Below are 25,744 nucleotides of genomic sequence, written 5' to 3'. Positions count from 1 at the left end.
TCCCCAGATAAATGCATATTGCTTCTAGCACTTATCAATGGTAAAAGATAATTATTTTGTAGGTTCTCTAGAGCATACCAAGTTTTAGGGACTAGATTACTAGATTGGTGCCAATAAGGCAACGTGGTTTGTGTAAATATGTTGTCCAAACTGGTGAAATGAATGCAAAGGAGATCATCCCTTCATTTTTCTTAGTTACTGCCTTTAGGGATGTTTTAATGGACAATAGATGCTCTTTGACTTAAGTCATATCCTGATAACCCTACTGAAAGGTGAAAGTTATTGTCAAGGGCATTTAATGCAGGCTACTGCTTACAGCCTACTGCACTGGTTGTTCACCTGTGTAATCAATCACTTGCTGGCTACTGAATTATGCTGCTGCTGGAGTGCTGACACATTGCTAGCTTGGGAAAAGATAAAATTCCAAACCTATACCACTTTCACACACTGTAAACTGAGGACTGTACTTTAAAAGGAGGAGACAGCCGGGGATTTAGCTCAGTGGTGCCGCCTGCCTTGCAAGTGCAAGGACCCAAGTTTGATCCTGGGTACCAAATAACAAAACAAAAAAAAAAAAGAGGGGAAGAATCCTACATAGCCACTACTTGCTTTTTATCCCGTGACTGTATAGACTATATGCCTAGTTGCACATACTTGGGGAACTAAACCACAGGTCAAGTTCCACCAAGCCAACTGTAATGTGAACTTGTGCCAAAATACAACTTTTTCCTGAAACTCCCATTCTAACTTAAAATCACAATGGAATCTTACTACCATATTCCTTTGTAATTACAAGACAGTATCCAGTATTTCTGGGCGAGTATGGCTATCTCTTCAACAATTAAGTGAATGGCCACAATGCTTTGGCAAAGCTAGGATCAAGTTCGGTCGTTTAGGTTTCTGGCCTTTAAAGGTCCTGGGGCTTATGAATCATGCAAACCTATGCTCACAAAAATTGGGGGAGGAAATGGTATTATTATGCATCCTAGACACATCCCAATGTAACTTCATCCCTGTGACTCAAAAATATGAAATCCTTTTTAGCAGTCCATTTCACAAATCAACTTACCCACCCTGTTATACTGGCTTCCTAGAGCTTTAGTCACCACCTGACCATTAACTTGAAATCTAATTTCATCTCTTCCCACAGCAGTAGCTTTCTTGAAATACAAGGTGGTCAAAAAATACATTAAAAATATCAGTCATTAATCACCCTCAATACTCCCCCCAATCCCCTGCTTTGAACACCTATTCCATCATCCTTGCCACTTTCTGGACATTCTGGAAGTCCTTTGATTAGCGTCTTCAGGTGCACTGCCATGGCTGCCTCAATGTCTTGAATTGATATAAAAAATTACCTTCCATGTCTTTTAAACTTTGGTGCCCATGTTTTCACAGGCCTGCCTTTTTGTTGGATGTCACACAGTAGCAACATTTATACTTTATCACACCAAGTAGAGGAACTTGTGAAAAAGGACTATTTTGGCCACACTGTCACTTTGTATGAGGTGTGCATGTATATTGGTTAGAGGAAACCGGGTGGGAATACTCACTGGCAGATGTAGTTACTTCATGGATGCTATTCCAGAATGGTAAGACAGCTAGACACAAGATATAGTACTAATGGAGAAAGGCTTATCACTGTGCTTGTGGCAGTTATTGAAGCTCCTTCACCCAACCCTATCACTTCCATAGTAAATGCAAAACTGCACACTTTTGTAGAGGGTGAATAAGGTTCAGGCCATTCACTGTTTTACCCTTAACTTGCAATCTTCCTCATGGCAGGAATCTTACAACTTGCTCTCAAATGTCTGGGAGCAGATATGCTACTCAAGACTAGGAATTAGAATTTATTCCTCAGTGCCTTTATGTACCTAGATAGTAACTGATATTAGTCCAATTTCAGTAAACGTTTAAGTTCAGGTGCTATCCGGCCTGTGTAAACATCTTGTTCTATTTGTAGGGGGCCACTGCACGTGCCTGACCCCACATTCCACAAAATCCTGGAATTTGAATTACTGAAGGTTTAAAAAATCTTACCCAACTGGGGGTGGTGGTGGTGGTTGTTTCAAGGGTATAGTAATAAAGACAAAAGAATGTAGAATGTATACACTGGTTAAAAACACTGGCTAAAAGAACCACTGGTTTTACAGGCTGGCCTGAGCTTAACTAGAACAAGTAAGCATAGATTAGAAAAGATGGGTATTACACTGCAGATGTGAAAATTAAGTGAAAGAAAGTTAATTTTTGAGTTGGGTCTTGCCATGTTGCCCAGGCTAGCCCTTCTGTTCAGATCCTCTCCTGTTTCCTGAGCAGCTTTGATTACCAGCACATGCCACAATTTAACCTTTTTGGTACCGGGGATCGAACTCAGGACCTTGCGCTTGAGAGGCAGGTGGCGCTGCCACTGAGCTAAATCCCTGGCCCCACAATTTACCTTCTAAATCTTAACCATGAACTCTTCAAGTGGCAGAAGACTGAAGGTGAAACTCATCTCAAAATGTAGACAGTCTAAATAGGACCTGGGTTATTAGAACACGTCAGCCTCAACACCTTCATGGAATGCATCCATTAGAAGTAGTTATTCCCCAGGCCGGGGATTTAGCTCAGTGGTTTCGCCGCCTGCTGCACAAGCGCAAGGACATGAGTTTGATCCCTGATACCAAAAAAAAAAAAAACCAAAGTAGTTATTCCCCAATGTGTTCTGGATCCTGGGCCAATCAGAAGGCTGGGCCATCCATTTTTTGTCTTATCTCACCACTCACTCTCAGGCAATAAGGATGGATCCTTTTCTAGGGGAGTTTAGTGAGACCTACATCAGATGCCAACTGTTCTCATATATCCAATACCTAGGTGCTGGACCACTTTTTATTCCCTAATAAAGTAACTATGAAGCAGTACTATATATCATTCATATGTATATATAAAAATATAAAATCAGCATAAAATTGAGGTTTTCCGCCCAATCTCTGTTACTCTACAACACAAGCTCTAATCTGGACCCAATTCTAAAACTCACATTAAAAGACTTTGAGTGGCTGGCTACCTTTTGCTCCAAAACTGGTTGAGAATGGATCTAGAAATCCATCAGGCCCATGGTAACACTTTCAACCTGCAGGATTAATTAGAATTCTATGTAAATTAAACAGTTACCAATAATCCCAGGCAGACATATTTTTTTTTGGCACCGGGGATGGAACTTGGGTCCTTGCGCTTGGCAAGGCAGGCAGTGGAACCACTGAGCTAAATCCCCAGCCCCAAGGCAGGCATTTTTAAGAACACACCACTTAGTTTTACAATTGAAGGCCTGAAAATACTTCTTTACCAAATTAGAGGCAGAATAACACAACTAAAAAGATTGTGGGGGCTGGAGATGCTGCTCAGTGATAGGGCAAGTGCAAGGAAGACTGGTTTCAAACCCTTTCAGCTACCCCCAAACCAGACAGAATTCCAAACCATAATTACTTGCCTTACATCACAAGGGCTGGAAATAACCTACATGCAAAAGAACTAATTCTAACACCACACACTTCAGCTACCCTCAGACACACGTGGTAGACAAAAGTTAACATAATCTCCATCCCAAGAAAGAGATGGTCATTCCATTTACCTCCTTATCCAATCTCTATGAACTTTTGGTTTTTTTGGTACCAGGGATCGAACTCAGGACCTTGTGCTTAAGAGGCAGGCAATGGAACCACTGAGCTAAATTCCCCGGCCCTATGAACTTTTGATGAATATAAATTTTCTTTAAAAATAGTACAAAGTATACATCTCAACCCAAGAAATATGCTCAATTAGGGACTAAGCTATAGAAAGACTAATTAGAATAAGGTTAGAAGAAAAGCAACACTTCTTTGTAAATTGAGTTGCACCAACAATTTTTCTCTTCATTTTCTTTTATTTAACACAGTTCTCAAAACATTTGAGTGAAATTGGGACTCCTTTGATAAGCAAAGGACCTGAAAATAATATTTAAAAAATGAACAGGCGGTTTTCAGTTCATCCATGACAGGTGGTAATATTCCCTTCTCTTATCCTGTACTGTGAAGCACCCAGGTTAACGGTCTAAAAGCTAGAAGAACAAGAGTACATTTGTGGTGGAATGTATTGTCATTTGCTGATAGCTAGTTGAAATACCATCATCCCCTTTTAACAGGTTTAAGAAACAGCCTTAAGGCATACACAATGTCTAACTCTTAACTCTTTTCTTATTCCCTGTTATACATATACAGATTACATAAAGGCTGACAAATCCACATTTATATAAGCAGTAAGCATTTGCTGTATTGAAAAACTTAGTTCTACTACTAGCAGTACAGAGTTACAGAGCATATTTTTTTTGGTACCGGGGATCGAACTCAGGACCTTGCGCTTGCGAGGCAGGCAGCAGAACCACTGAGCTAAATCTCCGGCCCCTTACAGAGCTTATTTTTAACACGTAGTTGCAGGTATATTAAATATGGTGTTTCACGGACTGGAGGAAAATGGGTGTATTTTCACCTTCGAATTTACTGATAACAAATTTGAATAGTGCTGCTAAGCATCAATGTTCGAAAGGAAAATAAAAATCAAAACTGTTTATTGTTGCTTTTTGCCATTTGGTAGCATTTTACACACAGGCTTCGATCTTCAGATTACCCTGGATTCAGTAGAAAAACCTTTTAAATGAAGTTTTGTACAATAGAAACTTCTCAGCAGTCAAAATTTAGACTGTAAAAAAATACATGCAAAACATACTTTTCTGAAAACACTTAACTTTGAACAAAGCACCAAACTACACAAATGCAGAATGAAAACAGCATTTCAACTCCACCAAAAGTAGTCATCATAAAAGGTGTAAAAGTCACCTAACTTCACTAGGCACTGTTCACTTTTTAAACAGACAATAAAAATATTGTCCACAAACAATATCCCAGCTCTATGGCAGGTTTCAGAAAGTCTTCATCTTCATGCTTTAGTAGCGACCTGGGAAGGAAGAAGAGAACAAGCATGCTTCAATGCTGAAGAAAAACCCAATGTATTAACTATATGCTATCTCACCCTTAGACAACTACAAGGAGCCAAACAAAGTCCTTCCAGTGAGACTTTCACACAAATGTTAACACTAAGAACCACATAATACATGTTAAATAATAGATTATAGCTGAAGAGTTTAACTCAGTCTCATAGGTAACATTTTAAATCACCCGAATATTTAAAAAATTGTTTAAAATTTGCAAGATGCCTAAAAAAACCTATAATGGTAACAGACTATATTGTACTTATAACATCTATGGATAAAAACAGATTAAGATAGATCTGAATTAACTTACTTTCTTTTTTCAGACACTGAGGATCAAACTCAGGACCTTGGCCTTGCAAGGCAGGCACGGTGCCACTGAGCTAAATCCCTGGCCTTTGAATTAACTTACTGTTTACAAAAGGAAGTTACCCAGTCCTAATATTACAATATATACTCAAAATCATATCAAGATTGAAACTTACGAGGTGAGTAGGATCGAGATCTGGAGCGTGATCTGTATCCTCCACGACTATAGTAAGGAGAAGGTGACCGCCTTCTGTAAAAAGAAAAGAAAAGATCAAGATGTGAAGTCTCTACAACAGCACAAACTAAATGACATAGAGACTATCAAGTAACCCTTTTATCAGTTCCCCAGACCAGAAGGCCCTAATTAACATTTGAAAATTTTGCATTAGGCATGGGGGAATTGGGAAGTTTTGCGAACAAAGAACATTATTAGCCAAATTAATTCCTATAAACATCCCAAAGCCCTTCAGTTAGCTTCAGCTGAGAGTATTTTTGAGTTTCAAGAAATCCAATTTTGTGTGAAGCAATTTTTAACTACCAAAATATTAGTAGGGCAACATCTTTGTGAAACTTTCTACCCATTTGTCCAGATTTTAAATCTTCTCCCAGCATACCTGTAAATCTGATCCCTGTCTTGAGCAGCTCTCCATCCACCTCCTCCACCACCACCTCCTCTGCAAAAACAGAAAAGCACTATTTAGCTTTTTAAACTCCCACAAAGTACAGGAAAAGACCCAATTACTTACAGGTAAAGTGATAAAAATCATTTCTGTAGCCCATTAGAAAATGGCCTAGAGCTCTCCCTGGTGGCTAAACTGAGCAACACCAGAACACAAAAACGTTTCTAAATAAATGGTTGTGTGAATTAAGAATTGGCCTTGATAATTAGTGCTATTTTATACAATTCAGATAAGTGACACATGGGAAATTGTCCATTTCTTAAAACTTTTAATTTCCCTACCAACCCCCACTAAATGGTTGCGTTTAAAAAAAAAAATCACCTCGAAAAAAGAAAAAAGGACCGGGGATTTAGCTCAGTGGTGAGGTCCTGAGTTTGATCCCTGATACAAAAAAAAAAAAAAATCAACTCTTACCATTGTTACGCTACATGTCTTTTGAGAAATTTAGCTCAATGTTGAAAATATTACCTCCATGTCAATGTATTAGGTTATTTTCTTTGGTACTGGGAATCGAACTCTGGGGTCCTTGCGGTTCCCAGGCAGGCAGTAGAACCACTGAGCTAAATTCCTGGCCCTCAATGTATTAGGTTAATATTCCTGTTTATATTTCAGAATTACTATACAAAAATCCATACCAACTTAACTAGGCACGGTAGTACATGCCTGTAGTTCCAGCACTCAGGCGAGGTAGGATTGCCTTGAGTTCAAGACCAGCCTGAACTACAGGAGACCTTGTCTAAAAAAAACACAAGGGCCGGGGATTTAGCTCAGTGGTTCCACTGCCTGCCTCGCAAGTGCAAGGTCTGGAGTTTGATCCCGGTACAAAAAAAAAGATATAACCTTAAAATCTGGTTTTAACCTCAGCTTCTTCCTAATATGAAAACTGGGAATGCAGTTCAACAACAGTGATTATGTGCAACGCCATAGGTTCAATCCCTAGCACCACCTCATGTACATGTGTGCACGTACATACTATAATTCTATTTTTTGAGGGGTTCCTCAGGGATGTTAAGCAGGTATTCTATCACCATATATCCTTCGCAGAAAAAGCTTATTTTAAAGGCCAAAGCTTGAGTGAAGTGCTAGCTTATAGTGTAACAGGTTGACTCTTCTATGTGGTTACTCACCTGTATGATCTGCTATAGTAGTCCCGATCATCATAGCCACGGTCATATCCTCTGTCATAGTAATCCCGACGGCGTGAACTGCCACTACAAATAATAACATTATCTTCTTTTAAAATTCAAATGGTCTTTTCCTATCCCCCCTGGATATGACTTTTGCTATTAAGACATGGCTCAGCTGTAACATGTTGCAAAGTTCATTTGGATCTTAGGACTATCTACTGTTCACAACCAAGTTCTAGGATATGGCTTGGGCAAATGCTTTTGTTTTATTCTTCTAGACAAAAATGGAGATGACTATAGTGACTAGTGAATGTTAACTGGAAATGAGTACTATTTCTATTTTAGTGCTCACCAATACTGAACAAACACTGCCTTCTCCCTTGTTACAATACAGGTAAACATATTAAATACTTTGGTTAAGTAGGTGCATAGATCCTGACTTTGTATTAAAAATCAATCAAGCCGGGCTGGGGATTTAGCTCAGTGGTTCCACTGCCTGCCTTGCAGGGGCAAGGCCCCGAGTTTGATCCCCAGTAACCCCCGCCCCTCCAAATCAAGCCTATAATCCTAATTACTAAGGAGATAGGGCTGGCTAAATTCATGGCCTGCCTGGGCAGTTCAGTAAGATCAAGCAATTCACTAACCTTACATATTACCAAAAGGAAGGAAAGATAGTAAAACCTCATCTGGGGAATATATATTTTCATGAGGGATAAGCTTCAGCTTTTTTAGAACATGCAATAACTGCATATATTATAACTATAGTAAGTCTCCAACTTACGAAGGAATTCTGCTCCAGGGAAATGTTTCCAAGTTGGCTTTGTTCTTAAGTCTGACAAAGTGAGTCTTACACATCTTTGACACAAATATGCAATGTAAAAATTTCCCACCTGTTTCTGGACATTGGGGCTCTGAATGAGTTCTGTACTGGTGTGTACTATCACGTTTGTAACCACACAGTGGCACAACTATGTCTGGCAGACACGAGAGCTACTTCTGGAATTTATTTGTAACTTGGAAACTTAACGGTATTCCATGTGAGTTTTCTTCAGTAGTATGTACACACTTGGGTGACAGCTATAATAAAGGAGTTCTCTTTCCTACTCCATGTACAGTAACTGAAGCATGTGTTTTCTACCATTTTAACAGAACATTTTCATCGCATATTTTCTGAACAAGTTTAGCCAGTTCGACAGGGGGGAAAAAAAAGGGTAACAGTTTTCTTGGAGAACTGGATATCACACTTTTAATATTGGAAATAAACTTACTAGGTAGGTCTCCCCATGTAAATTCCTGGTGTTGGGGTATGTGGTCTTTTTGTTATAGAGAAATCAACTCTGATTCTACGCCCATCAAGTTCCATTCCATTGGCACGTTCTTTAGCCTTCAAAAGACAAATAATAAATTGTTACATACAGTCCATCCTTGAGAAATGACACTAATTATTGTGTACTGGCCAATACATTTTGGTTGTATTCTTTTAATGCTGGTCAAAATACAAGGTTTACCCAGAACTTATGAGTTGGTTCTCGTAAGTATTTGTGAAAACTAGCCCTAAGAAGTTAAAAGTTTATCCAAAATGCCTGTAACCCATGAAATACTTAGGTCTGACAGTATTTCTGGGTTAAAAGCAATTCATAGCAAATTATAATCTGTCAGCCAAATCTGGTCATCAGACTATTTCTGAATGACCCACAAACTAAGAATGTAGTAGCTGACACCAAGTGAGAATTCTGTAAGTAATAAATACTGAGTGAGCCCAGTCCCTTTTCTTTCCTTATGGCTACTTTGTGGTAAGAATGGCAGAAGTAAAAGAGCCTGATGTATTTACTAGTCAATCCTCAAATCCTGTTGAGTCCTGCTGCTCTGGAAGCCAAAGGCTGGGATGAAAACATCAGAAAGCTTGAATCACACATTCTTTTATCTGGAATATACACTGACTCAAAAATCACCCATTTAAAAAAAAACAAACAAAGGGCTGGGGATTAGCTCAGTGGTTTTGCCACCTGCTGCGCAAGTGCAAGGTCCCAAGTTCGATCCCCAGTACCAAAAAAAACACAAAAAAACAAAAAAACCTACCATTCCAAAGCCTTTGAGGCTTATTTACAATTTTTTTTTGAAGGAACACCTTTTTAACTGCACAGAATTTAAGCTTCTAATTCCAATTTTTTTTTGGTACCGGGGATTGAACTCAGGGCCTTGCACTTGCGAGGCAGGTAGCGAAACCACTGAGCAACATCCCCGGCCCTCCAGTGTTATTTCTTTTAATCTTCTGAAATGCTCAAACTAGTGCTTGTTTTTCGTTTCTGGAACTATAGATTCAAATAATTTCATCTTTTTGAGAGGAAATTATTTTCTGTCTTAGAGCAGATGTGAATGAGGCAACCTAGAAACCTATACTGTCAGTCATCTTGATGAAATCCTAATTATACCTGAAGGATATCTAAAAAGGTTCCTTTTCCAATCTCTCAAAATTCAAAGTCATCAATTATAATTAGTTGTATCTGGCATTTTGTTCCTTTAGATCAAGTTACTCCCTTTATTCCCCTCAAGATGACACCAGCTACCATTTGTATTTAAAGCCTGTAATGTAAATGCTGTGTAACTGAATTTCTTAAATGGCGCACAGATTCACATAATACATTTTCACTCCTAAGGCCTCAAATCCAAACTGAAATCCTAAGAGTTAAATCACTCATTGGTCAATGTATACTTGCTATGAACCAGTTCAGTTTTTCTCTCAAGTTGTAACATTATCATTTCTGGTTATTTTCCATTATAGAAAATAACTTCATGTAAACACTGTGATCAGTTATCCTAAATCAAATTATTTTCATGTTTTATTCATGCCAAAACAATGTTTACAGAAAAAGGAAGCTGTATGTTTTTGCTTCAAAATGTGAAGAACTAAAATGGAGCATAGCTGGTTTTTATCTATCAGCTTCTGAAAAAGTGAGAAGAATCAACTGCTTTAAGTCATACTTTTCTGTTATACTAGTTGCATATCCCATTTATACCATAAAAACTAAAATTGTCCTATCTAAACATTGGGTCATTAGCACTTGGACTTAAAAGATTGGTGGTTTTAACTGTACAAATAAACTTTTACTTACTTCCTTGGCATCATCTACGTTTTCAAAATACACAAAGGCAAATCCTCTTGAGCGCCTAGACTGCTGGTCATATACAATAGACACATCGGCAATGGGACCATATTTAGAGAACACTTCTCTTAAATCTCTTTCTGTGGTGTACAAACTCAACCCAAACACTCCAAGACAACAGTTTGGGTCAGGATTTGCCTAGAAATAGAAAAATATTTCAAACTTTCCATTCACAATAAAAATACATAATGATTACACCAAGAAATTACAAAACATATTAAGTACTGCAAACTTTAAGAATGGGCAGAAAAGACCACGAACAGACTAAATCCAACTTAGAACTAATTGACAGGTGGGAAATTGAGGCTCACATTGGTGGAAAAGCAAACTTTGCATCCTATTTAATCAATCTTAAAATTCACACATCCACTATAAGCATGAATAAGGATAATCAGAACAGCATAGTTCCATCATCTAGAACAAGTATTTACTATGTTCCAAGCCCCCCAGTGGATGCCAGAAATCATGGTCAGTGCACAATTCTATACAGTAGGCCCTCTGTATTCATGGGAGATTGGTTCTAGGACCCCCTGTAGATAATAAAACTTGCTTAAATCTTTTACATATAACATATATATCTTCCTGTACATATCATTACTACAGGGTAAAATGGCAGTATGTGAGCATGCACATGGCCCTAAGGTTCAATTCTCATTGCCATAAAGTTAACAATAAAAGGAAACAATCACTACTTTACTTACAATGCCTACTTCAATGTAAATGTTACATAAATAATGGAAAAGATGGTATTTAAAATACACTGAATGATGAATGGGATTTCGTTAGCTGGGGATGAAGAGAAATGCCATTATAGGATGACAGAAGAAAATGAGTTCTGTATCTGGGTTCTGTACCCAAGGAGTCAACTAACCTCAGATGGAAAATATTTGGGAGGAAGAAATCCCATCTGTACTGAACAGAGACTTCCTGCCACCATTTCCTGAACAATATAGTATGCACAACAATTTATATAGCATTTTTCATTGCGTTCGTTATTTTAAATAATCATACTAATGATAAAATTAAACTTACAAATTAAGCACAGTAAGATTAACAACAGAAATTACACGAATGTGGTCAATAACTACTAAGTGACCTACAGGTAAAGGTAGCATACGTGGTATGGATTAGCTAATCAAAAGGGATGATTAATGTCTTTCCCAGGATGGCCCTTGATTTCATCATGCTATTAGGAATTGAGTGAAAGTTAAGATTCATAATTTATATTCTGGAACTTTCTACCTAATGATTTTGGACCCCAAGTGTCTGAAATTACTGTTAATACAGGGTCACTGTAGACAGCAAGTGTTCATATATGTACATAAATAACTCAACAGGATGTATAGACTTTTAATACTCTACTCAAGTATTGAGTAGAGCTTACACTGATACAATTAAAAAATAAAACAAACCCAACAACTCCACATCATTAACATTCAAGTTTCCATAATGAATTTACTGAACGTTTCCATTTATGTTCTACTTAACAATTTATTAGAGAAAATTCCATGTACTTTAAATTCTCCCCACAAAACCTCCTGGATTTTATAACAAAATCCCAATATAAACACATAGTTGTACTGTACCATCTCATTGGGAACTATCATGAAATAAGTCTTAATATCTGAAATACATTATCCTAAAGTTAAATGGGAAAGTTAGAAGAGCATCTCATAAAGTTTCAAAAAATTCAGAAGGTATAGAGCTAAACATACTAATGCACTAATACTGTAACAGCAATGCCCAATAGGGTTTTAAAATCTGATGACCCAAGTTGACCAGTGTGTCAATATTGTGTCAAGGGATAGCCTAAAATGTACACTGTTACATGGGAATAGTAGTAGTTTTAAATAAGAAACTACCACAAAACACCAAAGAACTGGGTGCAGTGGCACACACCTGTAATCCCAGGGTCCTGGGACACTGAGGTAAGAAGGCTGCCCAAATCTGAGCCCGGCTGGGGTAATTTGACAAGACTGTCTCAAAACAGTATTTTTTAAAAGGCAAGCATACAGCTCAGTGCAAAGGACCAGAGTTCAATTCCCAGTAGGAAGGGGAGCCAGAGGGTTTTGAAACATTATGTAGGGTCAGCCTGAAAGTAACTCATTAATTTCCCCCATCTTACCCGATTCCCAACATGACGCCTTCGAGTAGACATGGGAGAATGGCTGTGGCTGTGGCGTCTGCGATAATCTCGACTGTAAGACCTGCTACGGGAACGTCTATGAGAGCGAGATCGAGATCTTGACCTTGTATAATGCCTTCGAGAGCTTCTCCTGGATCTAGACCTGTAAGACAAAGGCTTCACTGATAAGACCAACTGAAATACACATGGGTTAATTCTTATTACTTTAGAGTTTAATTCCAAAACAGAGGACAAAATCCAGGCATATGCTAACATGGTTACCAATTAAGTGGGATCATTATCTTTCTTCTCTATATATAATCATCACAATTTTGTTAAAAGACCACAATCTCTCCAATGTTTCTTCAAATTAACATGAAAATCTTTAAAAAAACCAAATTATGAAACATAATTATTCTATTAGCTTTGCTAACATTCATCTTTCACTTTCAGAATATCACCCTCTAGTTTTGTTTCTCCCATTATGCTCACCGTTCATTTAACAAAATTAAATCACACGTAGTTTGTCCTGGTTAATTTTTAGAAATCAACGCATGGTTCTTGACTGTAACAACCATATATAAAGCTGCCTTCACCTGACAAAAGAGGTGCTATTAATTATGCTGGACAACAGGCATAAACTGGGGACTGCCCAATGCAAACCAGGATGCACAGCCTTTTCAACATAAAAGTGTATACTGTGGTATTGTTTAATACACACATGTATATAACACAACAGACTACACCTACATATCAAGAATTAGTTACTGAAAGTCAATGTTTCATAGTGTATCTGTCACACTGATAAGCAATTTACTTATTCTCAGGGAATCCTCACAATTCTTGAAAAATGGTACTATTACTAACTCGCCTTTTATAGATAAGAAGCTAAAGTTGGAAAAGCTTAACTAATTTAAGCCCAAGAGAGAAAAATAAGATTTGAACTGACTCCAAAAGCCTAGGCTCTTAATAACTTATATCATCTCTCCTAGAACTTTGTTCATTTCTAGTACTAATATTAAATAAGGCAACAAATGACCTCTCTCTACTTTCCTAGTTTTCAAAGCACTCACCAATTTCAGAGCTATCAATAAACAGAAGAAAATCTCAAGACAGTCTTTCTTACCTAGATTCAGATCTGGACCTGGACTTTGATCTGGAACGCCTGGAATCTTCCTTGGAGCGAGACCTTGCAGGGGTATGCCTTGCAGATTTCCCCGATCCGTGAGCACTTCCACTTCTGGAAGCAGAACGGGATTCCTACACGTAGATGTCAAAAGTTTAATTTGTATACTTTTTGAGCAACTTAAAAAAACAAATAAGCTGCTGTGAGATAAATGGTGAGGGAGAGCAATCTTCTTCCAAAGGTAAGAAAATACAGGTAAGGGCAGGAATTAAGTATACCTGGAGTAATAGTTTCATTGCTCCAAATGACATAGTAAGTAACTTAGCTTGTTCTTTCTTCCACCTTTCTGGAGCAGGGATAAGAGTTAGCTGACCCCACTCCATTAAGAATGGGGTGCCAAGTCAAGTGCTTAAGGGAACTGTCCAAGGACTGTGTTTTAGGAATGTCAGTAACTCCATAAAGACTAGGGTGAGAAATAATCTTTTTAACTATGAAACCTATACTTTGTAACTATTTCAGTCAAGCTGCAATTAATAAAAATTCCTACATCTACAAAACCTTTTAAAAATGCTTTTGATGTTTAAGACCTCAAATTTCAAGCACAATGATCTCAGTTTCAAGTCCTAAAAGTAGAAAACCTAGTGGAATTCAAGGACCAACTAGACACTATCCTGTAAAATTCTTGTCATCTACTCATGGTGAGAGCGCTTTACGGAAACTCAAAGCAATCAGATGGAGGGAGATAAAGCAGAAAGGCAGTAAACTGTGTAGAGGTTAGAGTAGAGAGGTTGCCAAAGAGCCACAGCTTCCTCAGCTACATGGAGATGACCCAGGGCAATCTTTAAGGAGAACAAGTAAACTAGAAATGCCATATAAAGGACATATTAAAAACCAGGACAGATTAAATCAGGAGCTCCTAATCTAGGGGAGGGAAGGGGAGTTCAGAAACTGGGGTAAAGAATGAAGACTAGATGAGTACTGTGGACTAACAGCTTTCCCAATGAGAACTGCAACAGCAGTCAGATAAAATCTTTAAAGAGACCACCAGGAAAGGAATGGCTATATAGGTTGGTCAGTTCAGTGAGTTGAAGGCATGTAGTCAATTAGCAGAAAAGGATCACAAATAATGTAAAGTAATGGAATCAGGAAAAAGCTCCGCAAAGGTACCAATGTATGGAGGACAGTACTCACTAGTTTGACAGCTAAACAAGTTTTCACCAAGACTAAAACATAGGTGATGGTACCATATTGTTCACTGTATGAGGAACCAAAGCTTAAAATTTTCAAATCAAAGTTATCAGAGATCTCCTTTAATAGTTCTTCAGAATACTCGGGCCATTCTTGAAAGGACTAAAAGGTACAGGGATGTTTTAAATTATGGCCTAAAACATTTTAGGGTCTAGACTTGTTTACAGGATGTTCTGAAGAAAAATTTATACAAGCAGAAGAGACATGCTGAAGTCTGAAGTTTAAAACAGGAAAGAAAGAAAAAGTCACAGCCAAGAAAACAAGTTCAGGTCTCCAACTCCAAACTACTCTAGAAAATTTCAAAATACTTTCAAATCATTATAACAGACATGAAATGACACAAAAAAAGGACCTTTTCTCCCCAACTCTCCTCTAACCAATAAGTGAACTGAAGAGAGATGGAAAAGATACCCTTTTATATTACTGACAATAAGGCCTTTACTGCTTAGAAATGGTTAAAAGATGTATTACTGCACTGGGGGCTCCATTAACTAGCCCCCTTGGATTTCTCTAGCAAATGCTCTGAACACAAGACACTTGGTAACAAAAATGCACCCCTCTCCTTGAACAAAGGTCTCATATATTAAAATGGCACTCTAGAAAGAAACGAGGAACTCAAAAGCCAGCCGAATACCTCTACGTATTACAATGCTGGAAAGCTTACTTCATAACAATTATAAGCTTTAATGAAAAATAATTTGCTCAAGGAGAAGAATAGAATACCAGTTTCTCACAGAAGTGGAGAAAAATAATAAATTTTGGTTAACAGAAATTAGCACAGAATTTGACTATAAAAGATGAGCAGGTGCAAAGTTAAGACCCCCTTTTAAGTCCCCTACTTTAACAGAAAATCTTGTTGCAAGCTGAGATGTTTCAATAGTCTGCCCATTAAGAGGAAAGACAGTATTCCTGGCCAAGAAAGAAATCTTAAAGAGGTTTCTTCAAGAAATTCTAGCAGATCAAGGTCAGATATAATACTTGTAAAACCCTAAGTTCACTGAGCCCCTAACTCTAACAGGGTATGCAGATATATTTTGTGAGCATTTCTTAGACCACAAACAAGGTTAACACTGGAATGCAAAATTTCCCTGTCTGTATTGCTACCTAGTTGGGCTGATACCTAAACACCGCCAATCTTCATCCCTATCAGGGTGACTTTCTTAAAGAAGCCCAACACTGCTTATGGTGACCACTTAGCTGGTTGGGAAAATATGCAAAGAATTTAGTTTATAACAAGACCTAAAACGATTAGCCAAATACAAGTGTAACATTTTAAAAAACTGTAATACATGGTCAAACTACAAAACCAGTTGGGAGGGGAAAAAACGAGCTGGAAAAGCCTCTACACATATGGATACCTCAAATTCTACTCTCAGGGCTGACAAATTATAGTAGGTGTTATCGTATTAGAATCCTACCAGAAGAATTGCTTTGGACATTAATGGCTCAAAAGAAAGGGATCATAATCTTAAAGTTAACACACATAAAAGCCAAAAAGTAGCTGAAAAATGCTCAGAAGATCAAATCTTACAGACTGGATCTTAGGGATACATTAATACAATCTATGAGAAACACATTAGGTTAAAATAAAAACCGCCTTCCATCAAAGTATCTTAATCAGCATCTCCCAATTTTGAGAACAGCAATAATCTCAGAACTTGAATAAGATAAAAGTAGAGGGGTGGGGATTTAGCTCAGTGATTCCAGTGCCTGCCTCCCAAGCCCAAGGTCCCGAGTTCAATCCCCGGTACCAAAAATACCATAAAAGTAGAAATAACCATCCAACTCCTGTATTTTAAAAACTAGATGCAGTACAATAAATTTAGAACAGCAGTATGGTAGATTTAGGTGGAGGTATGTACTAAACCTCTACAAGCCTTTTAAAATATAAACCCTACGTTAGTAAATCTGAGGTTGGGCATTCACCATTTTTTAAAAGGAAAGTACATGTGTATGATGCTAGTTAAGACTCACTGACTCAATTTCAGAAGTCATATATAATTACTATCAGATATTTTTTATCTTAGCAAAAGCACCTTCCCAGCTCTGCTGCCCCCAGCATTTACCATGCCCTCCGGATCAATTCAGTCTTCCCTACACAGAGGCTGGTCATCCCCTCGCCTCCTAGACACTCTTAAGACCCAGAGATGATCTGGCCAAGGGAGAAAACAAAAATGCAAGAGATGGCTCACTACCATCAACATTTTCAGCTTAAGTCTACAGCTTCGGCCATATAATCAGCTTCCAATTATTTTCTTTAACTTAGGGGACTAACATTCTTTGGACCCCAAGAATCCATGGGCTTGAATAGATGTATCTATTAACATCACTTTTGCCTCAGATATGTGTTTGTCTTTTAGGTAATTCAATGCAAAATATTATTCATGTTGTCACTGGTTTATTTGTGGCAAGGATTTACAAAGCAACAATTGGGGCAAAAACTGTCCCATAAAGAGAAATAATTTCCTTTTGTTTCCAAGACCAAAAAGCACAAGTTTCACAATGTGACCACAGACCATAAATATTAAAAAAAAAAAAAAAAAAATGGATCCATCAGGTTGGGCCAGGGATTTAGCTCAGAGGCGGCGTGCCTGCCCGGCAAGCGCAAGGTCCAGAGTTCAATTTCAGGTACTGGGGGGGGAAGAAAGGGCCAAGTCACTTTCTTCATGGAGTTTAAGACTTAACTGTCACAAAAAAAATTTTAAAGGTGTCTTCACTTTAGAAAAAGTATGTAGGGCCAGTGATTTAGCTCAGTGGTTCCGCTGCCTGCCTCGAAAGCACAAGGACCCGAGTTCAATCCCCGGTACCAAAAGAAAAAAAAAAAAAGAAAGAAGTATGTAAGGTAATACCCATGGCATTCTCAATTGGAGGAGAAGATAATTTTTTGGTGTGTGCTACTTACTGGGTAGTATCTTATTGTGTGTGTCCCATCTTAACTGTGCGTAATTCTACACCAATCAGCTATTCTATTTAGCAAAAATGAAACAGGAAAATGCAAACTTTGGGGACTGATTTCCTCGGCAAGTGGTAGGACTGATGAACCAGAATAAAGCTGTTTTATAATCTATGTATCTTTAACATCATTACAATAGTTAAACACTGTTAAAAGGGAATAAAACACCTACTACACTATGGCACCTTGAATTAGCTATCCTGTTCACTTGTATGAGCCCTCTTCTAAAGGAAACATTTCAACAGAAAAAGTCATTCAGCTGGAACAAGCATTGAACAGTAATTGTTTGGCACATATGCATCTGAACATTAGAGGGCCTACACATCAATGGTTACAGCTTTCTACTACCACCATCTAGAAAAAACCCAACACTTTTAATTCCAAGAGAAACTACCCTAACTCAGTGCTTTGCTTGGATTTTGGGGGTTTGGGTCCATAACCATTCTGGTGACATTTTTCTGAGAAATTCTAACAGAAAACATTCTAACTACACATTGTCCAGCAGAGAAGGAAAAAGGCCAATGCATTTTAAGAGTCCAAGGGGAGTGGCAGACCATTACTCTCAATTTTGGAGGTACTCACTCATGCCCTAAAATTACCAGTTAGATGAAAGACCTAGGTAGGGGACAACGGGAGGCCAGCTATACCCACTGTGGAGAGTTCACTATGCCTGTTATTTGACTACAAAGGGTTATTTTTTTAAGATTTGCATTTCAATCATTGGACTAAGCAGTTAAAATTAGAATTACCTAATTTAAACGTTTCCCTTGGAAGGCACTTCTTTACCCTGTATATATTTTCTTCTATTAAACAAATAATGCATGCATGTTTAGCAAAATATACAGGGACACATAAACAGACTAGTAATTACTTAGCGTAGTGCTTTCTGATTCCAGATTACTTCTTATCTTAACTTCATTTTTATTTCTTTTCTTCATTCTTCCGTTTCAAATTCTGACTTCTTTCATCTTCCCCACTTCACACAAATTGCTCAATATTCTATAAGTGGGACTTCTGGTCTGATAATTAGCATGCATTCTTTCTTTTATTTTTTCAAATTTCAGCTTCACTTATTCCTGAGCTTCAAATACTCATTTATAAAACTTGTCATATGACGACTTCCGCATTTTCCTTCTTCAACATTAACCTTAATAGAAAAAGAACAGGATGAAGAATATTTTAAAACTCCAGGATAAAATCCAGTGCTGAAACTAGAAAAAAATATCCCTTTTGTTGTTTTGGATTTAAAAAAAAACAAAAAAACCTAGAATATGCAGCTCAGAAAACCCAAACTACATAGTTTTCTGTTGGTTCTAGTATATGGTAATCAATTTCATTTATCTACTCTAAATAATTTATCATGCTTAAGTTGAAAGTGAAGTGCCCACTGAACATTTACTGTTCATTTAACATCTTAAGATCTGTATTTACATTTCACACTTCTTATTCAATAGAAAATGTTAAGTGTCAAAAGCACATCTTTAATTTAGTCAAAAAGTGGCACATTAATACAAAAGTGCAAGAAAGGAAAGCACGGACAAATTCATTTGTACAATGATGACAAAGGCTCAGGGTCTAAGAGGTCTACAATACTGTGACTTGCCAAGGTAGGACAGATAAAAGAATGTTATTTAATGTCACATTTTAATACTGTATATTTAGAAAAGCACTGTTAAGACATTGTCAGGGAACCCGACAATTTGGAACTGTAGATTTCAACCCATCCCCAGGAAACCTGCTCTAATGAAATTTTGTAATATAAACGGTCCAGTTACTAAATTTAGAACTAAAACAAGTCAACTACTATATGGCAGTAGCTATGAAGGAAAGCAGAGCAAATGACTCCAACAGTGGTACTTTCAAAGAATTCTGTTGTAAAATTTTGCCCTCAATGAACAAAATATCAGTATTCTGGATATTCAAGAGAAATTCTACTTTAAAAGGTGGCAATATTGAGAAAATTACAGCTCACCTCCTCACATAAAAGAATTTAGCAGATCAGTACATTTTAAATTTGTTGAACATATACATGCTAGTATTAATTGCCTAGAACATTCTAATTTTTCTCTTATCCTGCTTGCCTCTCCCCATTCGAAAATGATCTTTCATTTTACTGTGGATCATTTCCTCTCCTACATTTTCCCTGGGAAAAAAAAATCAAGTTTTCTTAAAAAAAAAAAAAAGTCTTTATACCTAAGCATAAAGACAACCATGGCTTATCCTGGCAAGTGTTGTGATGTCTAATAAGTACAAGGATAATTTCCAGTCTAGTTGTAAAGTCAATTAATGTTTAATCTGAGAAAAAAATTAAATAGCTTTTTATTTAAGGGAGTCACAATAACTGGTTTTAACATCCATTACTAAAATGTAATGTTTGCTGGCAGCACTAATGTAATCGTGGAATCAGAATGCCCGAGCAGGTATCCTTAGGCCTCCTAAAAGATTATGAAGATACAGGGCGTAGATGCAGAAGATACTGGAATAGAGGCCAAACACTGATTATCATCATTCCAATCTGGACACGTTCCTGATATTTCATTACTCCTTTCCCACTTCTTCCTTCTGCTATGTTCTAAGAACAAAATCACTAAGTACCAGGCTTATTTTAACTCAGTTGCTAAAGTGGCCACTTTATAAAAAGTATATGACCGCCGGGGATTTAGCTCAGTGGTTCTGGTGCTTGCCTGGAAAGCGCAAGGTCCTGAGTTTGATCCCTGGTACCAAAACAAACAAACAAACAAAACAAAAAAACAAAAAACAAGTAGATGATCGATTAGGCTGTTATTACGAATTTTGGTTAAAAGACCCTACTTAAAAATAATCTTGTCCCGTAATCAACACGATTTTTGTTTGTTAAAAAAAAGTTTCTAGGGACCACCACTGGAGTCCATTTAACATTAAACATGTATGGCATATTTTGAGTTGTAATATTTTAATGGGAGAGGGGAAAAGAAAAAATCTTGCTATAGGAAAGGTCGATGGTCCTATCAGAAGAGTGGATAGAAAAAAATACTCAAAAGACTGAGAACAGCCTCTGAAAAAATCCATCTCACACGCCTAAAACATTTGTAAGCTGTTTTTAGGATATCTCTTGCAAAACAGCAGATCCTTAAATTTACATACACAAAACACTCAGTACTCTTCACTAAAACAAGTACGCTTTTTGATGTTTTCTGAGGACTATATTTTTACCTACCAAACAAAAAATTTTAAAGGAACAATGGGTGCCTCATCCAAGTTGTTAATATATGACAATCTACGTTGATAAAACTAACCTGAAACCTCCAAAACCCAATTCAAAGCAAAGGTTTTGGCAATTTGAAGACTAATTTGCTATGGTGAAGAACTTTTTTTGGCTTGCAGCTTAAAAATATAAAGTGATGACAATACCTAAAAACACTTAAGAGTTCCTAAACATCAATCACCATACCTTATAAGATAATAGTATTTTAATGTATAATCAGATCAACGTAACAAAACATGCTAAGGCTCAAGAGACATATACAACTGTTGTCTTTGTCTAGGGCAAAATAGGAACTTCAACTGTCAAAGTACACACAGTACTAACATTTACCACTCCTTTAACATATCTCTCTTGCCATCTGAATTCCTCTTCAAACTTAACAAAATCAGCAATACTTACCTTGTAATTTCAATTTGAAAAGCCACCTTCTAGCTCGACAATATCCACAATATTAAAGCATTGTTACTTAAACCAAAGAAAAGTATTTCAACCTGGTTGCAAGAGACTCATACCTAGCCATCCAGTGATACAAACAAAACAAAGCTAAACTATTTCCTCAAACTTCTAATTCTTTTTAAAAGGAATTTGGTGGGATGGCTACAACAATTCTTTAGAAAGAGGCGCTTCCGTTTTGAAAGAGAATTTAGTTACCACCTAACTACAGAACACCCCAAGATTAAGGAGAGAAAAACCGCAGAATTTTAAAGGCAATTTGATTGGATTCTATCCAGAAGCTATTTAACTTTTCAAAGAATAAAAGTGCCTGTGCTGTAAAACACACTGAGTGCACAAAAAATATTCTTTCAGAGCACCCGCTACTGTATTCTTGAAGTAGGCTCTCATTTGTACAAAATATAATCTCAGAGGACAGACTACTGTGTGGAAGACCAGAAAACATGCAAAAGTCACAGGCCTGTAGCTGTGACAATGTGAGGTTTTTTAAAGAGTTACTATCCCAATATTACACCTCTAAACTTGCTAACAAACTCTTATATTCTTATCATTCTAAATTGTGACATATGATTTAACTGCTAAGAGTGCCTCTTTTAAAAAAAAATAAAAGGTTGCCGGGGATTTCGCTCAGTGGTTCTGTCACCTGCCTCACAAGCCCAAGGTCCTGAGTTTGATCCCCGGCTACCAAAAAGAAAAAGGTGTTCGTCAACTCCTTTACAAGATGTGAACCATTAATTTGAGATGAAATGATATTTTACTTTGTGCACAATTTGATCAGATTAGGGAAGCCAACTAACTCTACTATAAACCAACTGGTAAAAATACTAAATCTCACAGATAACTAAAGATGAGGAACACACAATGAATCACAGTTCTAAGTGTCAATATATTCACCCAATACTCTATTTGTGACCAAATCGAAGAGAAATCCATCCAACCTCAGAAGAAACTATAGTACTTTAAAGGGGTGGGAAACAACTCTTAAGAGTTACTAGACTGACAAATGAGGTCAGACCAATGAAATCCTTTTTCCAGGCTCCAGAGATGCTATTTGTGAGTACTATCTTGTTTTTTTAGCCCTTTGGAACACAAGCACTTTCAAAGGGGATGGTTAGCTGGGCGTGGGCAACTCTAGTTCCAGCACTCAGGAAGCTGAGGCAAGTCTGCTTCAACTATGCAGTGAGACCCTGTCTTTAAAAAAAAAAATTTTTTTTAAACAAAAGGGAAGGTTAGCCAATCAGCCTAGGCAGCACTATTTTCTACCTTAAGTGTACAGAGCTAGGGCTTAAATTATCTTGTATTATTTTGAAACTGTGCCCTTCAACTTCAGGGTTTTGCCAGGTATAGTTTCAACTGTTTTCCCATCTTTTAAGTTACACCTAGGGCTAGGGATTTAGCTCAGTGGTGCTGCCGCCTGCCCGGAAAGCACAAGGTCGCGAGTCCGAACCCCAGTACCAAAAACAAACAAAAAAGTTACATTCAGAAAGCAAACACACTTTCACCAAACAATGTGCCTACTCCTTAACTTCAAAGTTTGGAAATCTCTTTCAGAAAGTCAAAGTACTTACACTGAGAAATACCACTTTTTAACAACGTTTTCCCCTCTTTTTCAATTTAGCAAGTTCCCACTCAGGATCGTGAATGAACAATTATCTTTTATTCGTATAAATAGGCCCAATTTTGAAAATTTCAAATTGTGGAGTGCATTTCTCTCCAGCTGTCTCAATCTGGGACCTTACTTCTTTCTTTTCTTAAGACTTTTATTTTAAAATCATGTGCTTCCCAGTCCAAAGACCGACTAGCTTCAACAATACATTCAAACTGGCACCTTGAGAGCTCAAATCAAACCCTTACCCTAACAAAGCAAAGAGTTTTTTAAAATTATGCATGGACTAGGAATACTTAAATCAATGACGGGGGGGGGCACTAAAATCTAAAAACCCAATAATCGCCTGCATACAGGGTAAGATCTGATTGGCTTAATTTGGTTTAATCAGATTGGGTTCCAAGTTTACTGAGGTACCGGAAGCAAACAAAGCTGTCTTAAAAAACCCCTTTCTTCTGAACCGTCTAAGATCTTTTTTTTTTTTAACAAGTTTGCAAGACCTTTGAATAGAATTACCTGACAAATTATATTCAGTCCTTCTGGTGGCCTACCAGATAGGGGAAACTTGCCAAGCAAAACAAAACCAACCAACCGAAAAGTTCTACCCAACTCATTCCCGTAAGCCTTAGAAACCATTTCTATTCCCTTTGTTCTAACAAGTTTTCCTTAACTTCCAAATAGTATTTTAGTAAGCCCTGTATTTTGCATCTTCATTCAATGCTACCCTAAGGGAAGTTACTGTATTTGCTAAGCTTACGAACTCTTAGTTCCGCAATTTCTGCATCGCGATCAACCCCAAAGACTCCGCCTTCACGGGGAAAGTTAAAAAGGCGTAGCTTCACGCGCGGCTCAGGCTCAGAAGATCTTCAAACAAAGGAAGCAACGGCGCCAATTTCTCCTTCATGACTCCAAGGAAAACCGTCTCCGTAAAACAATCACCCTTGCCATCTACTCTGATCCTAACAATGACATCTGCCCGGAAAGCCTTTTCGACATTAAAACATTCCACTTAGGACCAACACAAAGCCCGCATCTAGCCACTGCCAACTAACGGAACCGGGATGTACCGCATATCCCAAAGTGCCGCTACGACACCCTAGCTCTGGTCCCTTCCGGGCCCCGAAAAAGCCGCCCTTCGCACTCAGCTCTGGGCACCGGGTGGAAGCCCCTCCTCGCGCAGCCCGGGAGGCGCAGGCGCGGCCGCGGCGGTCGGGGCGGCGGCTCCGCCATTTTGTGCCGCTGGCTGCCCGCCCGGCCGCCAGCTCAAGATGGCTGCGGCGCGGCTTCGCAGGAGCAACGGCGAAAGCAGACGCCGCTCCCCTCCCCCACGCCGCGGGCACGAGCCGCCATTTTCACTCTTTCTCCCCATAACGGAAAAGCCGGCCGCCCCGGGACCCGGCTCCACGAATCTGCCAGCGCACTCGGTCAGGACTACGAAAGACATCTTCCAGAAAGGCATCCGAACCCGGTTTCCCACCCCCCCGGCTCACACTTCGGAGCCTGCTGTACCCCCGACTCCCGGCCCCAGGCCGATGGGCCTAGAAGGAGATGCAAAACGTTGGGACCACACAGCCGCCCCCTACACCAGCCTTCCGTACCCGTTCGCCGTAGTTCTGCTCGCCGCTATCGCTCATGACTCCTGCCTTGACGTCGCCGCTCGCTGGCTTCAATCGAAGCTGCCAAGCTCTCTTGCCTTCTCTATAGAGGCTTCGCCGCAGCTTGCAGGGCGATCAAGTTGCTCAGCCGCTCTGAGTCGAAGCGCTCCACACCACCTCCGCGCGGGCTCTAACTCCACCGGATGTGACGCGCCTCTCCTTAACTGGCTCCGCCCGCCCTCCGAACGCGCGCTTTCTCGGCCACGCCCCCTCGCTTATTCTTCCACCCACAGCGGAGCGTCCCGAACCCGACGTGACGTTGCCCCGCCCCCTCGCGCGGCCCCGCCCCTGCCTCTGGGCCTCTGTGAGGCGGGAAAGCGAGCATCCGCCGATTTCCGAGGTGGTCGCCACGCAGCGCATTGACGACACCAGCCACGCCTGGCTGCCTTCTGGAACTTTCCGCCGAAACCTTCCGGGGTGGGGGGTGGTAGGAAATGGCCTCCGTTTCCCTCATCCTTCATTCTTTTTTATGCCTTATTAGTTTGTCTCGTTTTGTGCTTTTCCTTGAGGGAAGAAGGTAGACCTTCATGTGCTGGCTTCCTGCTTCACTTTGTATTTATCTAGCCTTTAGTTGCAGAGCTTTCCTTCCTGAACAAACCTTCATTTTTAAAAAAACCAGATACTTTACACAGAATTAGACACAAACTGTTCTGAAAATAGTTGTAGTCCGGTAAGAGAGGACTGTTAAATACACACGTACGAACTATGACTTTTCAGTGCTGGAGGCAGGGACAATTTCAGTGGTGTTGCAAAGAAAAATTAATTTTGCCGACACCCACGATCCGGAATTTGGAATCGCGCCCCTGAGCCTTCTGCATTTCAGTGTGGCCAAACGTTTTAAAAGAGGGGGACCTGGGTAGTTAGGGACTTTGATACTCCTAAAAGGCCATTTCAATTTTTTAAAGAAACAGCTTTCTTGGTTTCGGGGAGTAGCTCAGTGGCAGAGCCCTTGCCTAGCATGCGTGTGGCCCTGGGCTTAACCCTCACTGTGGCAGTTAAACAACAGCTTAACTGAGCTATAACTCGCAAAAAGAAACAAACGTTCCCCTCAC

The 25,744-nt window shown here is 38.9% G+C and overlaps 1 protein-coding gene across 2 annotated transcripts; it reads right to left on the bottom strand.

The window, feature by feature from the left end:
• Positions 1–3,881: 3,881 nt before the first annotated feature.
• Tra2b (transformer 2 beta homolog) lies at positions 3,882–24,849 on the bottom strand. Of its 2 annotated transcripts, none has more exons than XM_004835190.4 (9): positions 24,636–24,849; positions 13,534–13,667; positions 12,408–12,570; positions 10,232–10,420; positions 8,387–8,502; positions 7,119–7,202; positions 5,926–5,985; positions 5,488–5,561; positions 3,882–4,968 (listed from the first exon to the last, which is right to left on the bottom strand). In XM_004835190.4, the coding sequence occupies exons 1-9, from the start codon at positions 24,669–24,671 to the stop codon at positions 4,958–4,960; spliced, it is 867 nt and encodes a 288-aa protein (XP_004835247.2). In that variant the 5' UTR covers positions 24,672–24,849; the 3' UTR covers positions 3,882–4,957. The 2 variants fall into 2 exon arrangements, with proteins under 2 accessions (XP_004835247.2, XP_087042857.1); XM_087186731.1 differs by having other exon boundaries at positions 5,488–5,558.
• Between the last annotated feature and the right edge of the window lie 895 nt (positions 24,850–25,744).

This window comes from Heterocephalus glaber, unplaced genomic scaffold, assembly GCF_053883595.1.
Source record: "Heterocephalus glaber isolate CG9 unplaced genomic scaffold, H.glaber_assembly_v1.0 deba00001504, whole genome shotgun sequence".
NCBI lineage: Eukaryota > Metazoa > Chordata > Mammalia > Rodentia > Bathyergidae > Heterocephalus > Heterocephalus glaber.
Note: the sequence above shows the minus strand (reverse complement) of the source record. Positions and strands in the feature narration are given on the sequence as shown.